The following is a 6,000-nucleotide window of genomic DNA, read 5'->3' as shown; positions in this document are numbered from 1 at the left end:
GGTTGACTTTGGCGTATTGAAAGTCAAACCCTTTGAATTATTTAATATAAGAACAGTAAATTTGTTTTTCTCACTCAATTTGGAGATTAATTATTATAATTAATTAGATTACTATAATGGTTGGAGTTTGAGTTTCCATAAAATTCAATATTTAAAATAAAAACCCACCTGATTATCACAATCATTTATTAAATATTTTTGTGTGTATATATATGTGTGTTTTCTTCTTGGAATTGGAATAAACACAGAGAGACGTAGAGCCATTTTCAAAAGAAATCAAAAATGGGAAGAAGTAGTTTGAGAACCTTTGTTATGATTGAGGTTATTGTTTTGACATCGTTGTTCGCCATTGTTCCAACGTCTATGGCACAGCTTCGACAAGATTTTTACGCTGATGTTTGTCCTAACGTTGAGAGCATAGTTCGAAATGCTGTCACAAAGAAGTTCCGACAGACGTTTGTTACTGTTCCTGCCACCCTCCGCCTCTTCTTTCACGACTGTTTTGTTCAGGTAATTTAATTCATTCTCAATTGTCTAAGTCAACTTGTAATTAATTCTATGAACTAAAAAACTTGGTTTGGTTGATGTAGGGATGTGATGCGTCGGTGATGATTGGTTCGGACGGAGGTAACACAGTGGAGAAGGATCATCCTGATAACCTTTCATTAGCAGGAGATGGATTTGATACGGTGATTAAAGCAAAAGCTGCCGTTGACGCTGTGCCAGAATGTAGAAATAAAGTGTCGTGTGCTGATATTCTCGTGATGGCTACTCGAGATGTCATCTCATTGGTTTGTTTGTACTCTTAACGATTCTCATATTATTGATAAATAGAGATGAATTGGGTTTAACTATTGGATTACAGGCTCGAGGGCCATCATATGCAGTGGAGCTAGGGAGAAAGGATGGGCTTGTTTCAAGGGCTTCAGATGTTGAAGGCAAATTGCCGAAGCCAAGCTTTAATCTCAATCAGCTCAATGCCATGTTTGCTGCCAATGGCCTTTCCCAGACTGACATGATTGCTCTCTCCGGTATCAATTTCCTTCCCTAACCATTATTATTCCATTTCAATTCTAAACAATGTTCGGCCCGTCGAGTTGAAAGTAGCTAATTACGAGAATGATCATGAGTTTATAAGTAACGAATACATCTCCATTAGTATGAGGTCTCTTGAGAAAACTAAAAGTAAAACTACAAGAATTTATGCTCAAAGTAAACAATATCATATCACTATGGAGTGTCCGTGATTCCTAACATGGTATCAAAATCATGCCATTAACTTAGTTATGTCAAAAGAATTCTCAAATGTCCAATAAAGAAGTTTTGACCCTCGAAAGTGTAGTCAAAAGTAACTCAAGTGTCGAACAAAAAGTGTACTTTGTTCTAGGATTCTAGAGAGAGGAGTCCAGCCTCAATTAATAGAATGCTGTTAGAGGGCTTTATAAGCGTTAAAGGAGGCTCTATGGTGTATTTTGTTCGAGAGGAAGATTGTTGGGAGGAAGTCTGAGGCCTTTTGGAAAAACCAAAAGCAAAGCCATGAATTTATGTTCGAAGTATATAATATCATACTGTTGTGGAGATTCGTGATTTATAATAGAAAGCTACTATGGTGCAGCTGCGCACACCGTCGGATTCTCCCACTGCAGCAAATTCGCAAACAGAATATACAATTTCAGCCGTACAAATCCAGTGGATCCAACGCTGAACCCAACCTATGCAAGCAGGCTTCAAGAGATGTGCCCAAGAGACGTGGATCCAAGGATAGCCATAAACATGGACCCAAACACACCCACAAGGTTCGACAATATGTACTTCAAGAATCTGCAGCAAGGAATGGGCCTCTTCACTTCTGACCAAGTGCTCTTCAGTGACACAAGGTCGAGACCCACTGTCAAGGTTTGGGCTCATAGTGGACAAACCTTCTACACTGCCTTCGTTACTGCCATGACCAAGTTGGGTCGCGTAGGTGTCAAGACCGGATCCGACGGCAACATTCGCACTGACTGCGGTGCTTTCAACCCTTGAAGAAGCAAATTTGATTATCAACCCACTTTGCAGTTCTATTGTTATTAAGATTGATTGGAATAAAAGGAAGTTCAAAAGAGAGAGAGAGATAGATGGGCATTTTTACAAATGCTTCAAATGATTTCGTGTTTCTAATTTCATTCAATTCGATTTGATTTTCATTCTTTGATCAACCCTACCCTGTCGTGTTGGAAGATTTGTGTACTTTTGTAAAAAAGTATCAACTTTGAAGGTGTCAATTTTTCAAATATTTTGGATTCTATAATTTTAATTCTTAATTGGGATGCATAATAGATTTAAATTTTAGTACCGAAAAGTTAACTTTAAAGTAAGATACAATGTCAAACATGCTCGTGTAAGAAAATTAAATCCATACTCAAATGTAACTATGGGTTTCTTTTTTTTCATGACTATTCCTTAAAATTTACTTTCTTTTTTCTTTTTTCGAGTAGGGTTGGATCATTTACTTACGGTTCACGTACGTGTGCATGAATTTACTAAATGAGCTCGTATATATACCTCATAAACCTGACTATGGGCTAGCCTACGCTCATGCTACTAAAAACTAATAAAAAGAAAGGAACACGTATCATATCATGGTGTATGCTTTAGTATAAAACATACTCGGAAAGTATCCCATGCTTATGACATGCAACATGCATGAGGTCCCACATTTTAAATCATGCTACATGGTTATGATACACTTCTGTGACACTTGAGTAAAAAGAAGGTACATGAATGAACCAAAATTACGTCCAAATGAAAGCGATCCTAAAGATAGATTGACTAAGAAAGACTTGTAAGAACTAAAAGTTACAGATGCACATTCCTTGTCGGTAGCTCAATTATAAGAACTCCAAAATTCAGTATGTTTCGCTTTAAGCAATTCTATGTTAAGTAACCTTCTGAAAATTTTCCTAGAATGCAGTGAGTAAAGATAAAACATACTAAAAGGACTAGTGTTAGTTTGTTGGGATAATATTCACTTTTAGAAGCAACGAGTAAGTAACATTACCATGTTGTAAAGGATGGCGAAAAATGTCGGAGCCATCAAGTGCCGAGATCGAATTTTGAATCATGATCCAAATCCTGGATTTGGTTTGTTACAACATCATACTTTGTGTACTTTTCATGAAACAACCTTCTTATGAGACCTGGTGTAATGACATATCAATCATACTTATCATACATGACCTAAAAATAAAAAATTGAAAGAAAAAAAAGTTGTCAAACATCGGTTAGATTGAGAAAGTGGGAGTTAGACTCCAATATAAAAGGGAGGTCTCTTGGCTTACCGAGTCACAACAATTGCTTTGTTTCATCTCACTTCAGTGGTGGTTTGGAGTCAATTGGCCCCACCTCAACTTCTCACCTAATCTGGCTTGAGCTGGATGTGTTCAGACTCTTTCCTGTAACTTTTTTACTCTTTGTGAGCCGTATTTGACACTTTTGGAGGCATTTAAGGTTAGTATGGCATGCAATTAGATGAGTTAATTTTCATAGTAGAATTCTAAATTATGATGGTGTGACTCCTTAGGTAAACTTGGATTTCAAGGAACAACTTTAAGCTCCGATTCTTAAGTAAAATTAGAATTCTCTACTTTCCATTAGAGTGTATGTCAGACCTAGATATGCACTTTACATCTAATTCTACCCCAACTAGAAAGTAGAGATCAAGACCATGATATTTTATGAAAGGATAAGTTCCATCATGATTGCATGTGAATGTACTTTTCAACCCCAATAGTGGGGTTATTTACGGAGTATTTTTAAATATTCAAGCCATGTATTATTATTATTATTATTTTTTTATTATTATTTATTATTATTATTATTATTATTATTATTTTTTTTTTTTTTGTAAAGATAAGACACCCATGTACAAATGACTGTGTTGTTGTAAAGGTCATGGAAGTGAAGTTGGGATAGTTATATTCATCATTGTACTATTTTATTTATTTTATTTAAATTTATCTTATTTATTTTTTCATTAGGTTGTTGAGAATAGTATTGTTTTAAATGAATTTAGTATGAACGTTTAAGTCCATGACATCCTTTATGAAAAGATTTTAGATACTTTTCGGCACGTATTAGGCATATGCATGGAGTGACGTCTCTATTTTATTAGAAAAAATAAGATCTTTAGAGTTAATATAAGAACTCTAGGCTTATAGATTCTATACACTAGCTTAAGATGTAGACTCAAAATGTTTCCATGACCTTACAATGAACGACTTCTTCACCGTCAATTATACCTTATAAAAGATAATAAGTGATGTTTATATGTTATGCTATGCTTGGAACGTGAGTACTACATAATATATTGATGATTCAGAACATGTTAAGATTAACAAGATTTATATTGTTATCGTGGAGTTACAATGTAATGAAAAGTAATAGACGACTAAACACTAATATATGCATAAAAATGATGTTGTTGAGGAGAGTTAGATATTTAAACCAGATGTCTCAAAACATAGAAAATAATGTAATGTTATGAACGGAGAAGCTTGGTAGTCCGTAAGATCCTATAAGCTACTATACATATCAAGAGTGGTAGTATCGAAAAAAAAAAAGTTTCGTCACTATGGAGTAGGTAACTATAAAATCATAGTGTTGGTATGAATATGGAAAGAGTGACTTGAGCTTACCAAAGAGAAATTTTATAAGCTAACACTGAAAATTTAGACACACTATACTTGAACTAGTTTGTAGTCCTCATGAATGCCTCTAATGAAATTAGAGATTTGAACGTACTGAAATGTAGAAATCTCCCTGTCTTGACACTAATTGTGAGATTTAAAGTCAAGTTCGAGGACAACGATAAGTATGAAAAAGACAAAGTAATTTAAAGGTTTCACAATAATTGTGGCATGAGATGTCTCCATGATGATGAAAGTAGAATTATTTCCATGACAACCATTTGTTCTACCTTTGATAATATTCCCAATACCACTATGTAACTATGTTTCAACATAATAGTATGACGGATTATGAGGATGGTGATCGTCACGTCACCACTAAAATGAACCAGTCATGGTTTGTATTAATTTGGCCCTCTTTCATTCCAATTCACATAGGTTTTAAGCTCAAGGAATGAGGACCCACATGTAGATGAACATATAAACAGCCAATCTAGAATTTTTTTTTCATCACTTGAAAATCTAACCCTAAGTTAAAAGTAAGATTTAAAGGATTATAGAAAAGTTAAACAAGAATGAAAGATAAGAACTTAAACTCTTACCATTTGCTCGAGATTCTAGCCACTTTAAAATAACTCACTAAATGGTCTCCACTCCTCATAAAATTTTAATAAAAGGCTTAATATAATACGATAACTATATGCATAAAATTGGGTAATTATTAGAATATGTCAAGGAGCTAAACCAATTATATGTATAAAATAACCGAAATGTCCCTATAATCAAGAACTCAAAACCGTAGACCAAGGTTGATATGAACCAAGAGACATCAATCATACAATATGCTTCAATGAAGATGTGAAGAAAATATTGTTGAAATTATCAAAAGACATTTCAATCATGCCACATTGAAGAAGAATCAAGTTTCATGTTATAAATTTTGGGTGGATTACCATTTAGAGTAATTTAGAGTTATTCTATTTCATTAATTTATTTTAAGACTTTTTATTTACTTTAGGTTACAATTACATAATGGTTAATCATGGTCATTAAATATGAATGTTACAACTCTTTGAATGCCTTCATTTTGAGACTATATAAAGTCATGTATGTTGTATTTGTAAGTAGACTTCAAAAATGTAGTAAAAGGAGCATTTGTGTTTTTTTTAGCCTAGCTAAGTTTATTTACAATTCTATGTAGTTTAGGTTGCATGTAGAATTATTCAAGTTCGACATGATCAATCTTGCTTGTGAAGTAATTCGAATCTCGAACAATGTTCTTACCTTGAGATATTCTATCAACAAGGTAATTCGAATCTTACTCCCCTTGTAG

The 6,000-nt window shown here is 34.0% G+C and overlaps 1 protein-coding gene across 1 annotated transcript; it reads left to right on the top strand.

Annotated features, from left to right (window-relative positions):
• The first annotated feature begins 255 nt into the window (after nucleotides 1-255).
• Nucleotides 256-2,256, top strand: LOC111466206 (peroxidase 51-like). Its single transcript, XM_023110794.1, has 4 exons — nucleotides 256-510; nucleotides 591-791; nucleotides 866-1,031; nucleotides 1,616-2,256. Exons 1-4 carry the CDS (start codon nucleotides 283-285, stop codon nucleotides 2,023-2,025), a joined length of 1,005 nt encoding a protein of 334 aa, XP_022966562.1. The 5' UTR covers nucleotides 256-282; the 3' UTR covers nucleotides 2,026-2,256.
• Nucleotides 2,257-6,000: the final 3,744 nt, after the last annotated feature.

The sequence above is a fragment of the Cucurbita maxima genome, unplaced genomic scaffold (genome assembly GCF_002738345.1).
Source record: "Cucurbita maxima cultivar Rimu unplaced genomic scaffold, Cmax_1.0 Cma_Scf00030, whole genome shotgun sequence".
NCBI lineage: Eukaryota > Viridiplantae > Streptophyta > Magnoliopsida > Cucurbitales > Cucurbitaceae > Cucurbita > Cucurbita maxima.
The sequence above is the reverse complement of the archived record's forward strand: the minus strand, read 5'-3'. Positions and strand labels throughout refer to the sequence as shown.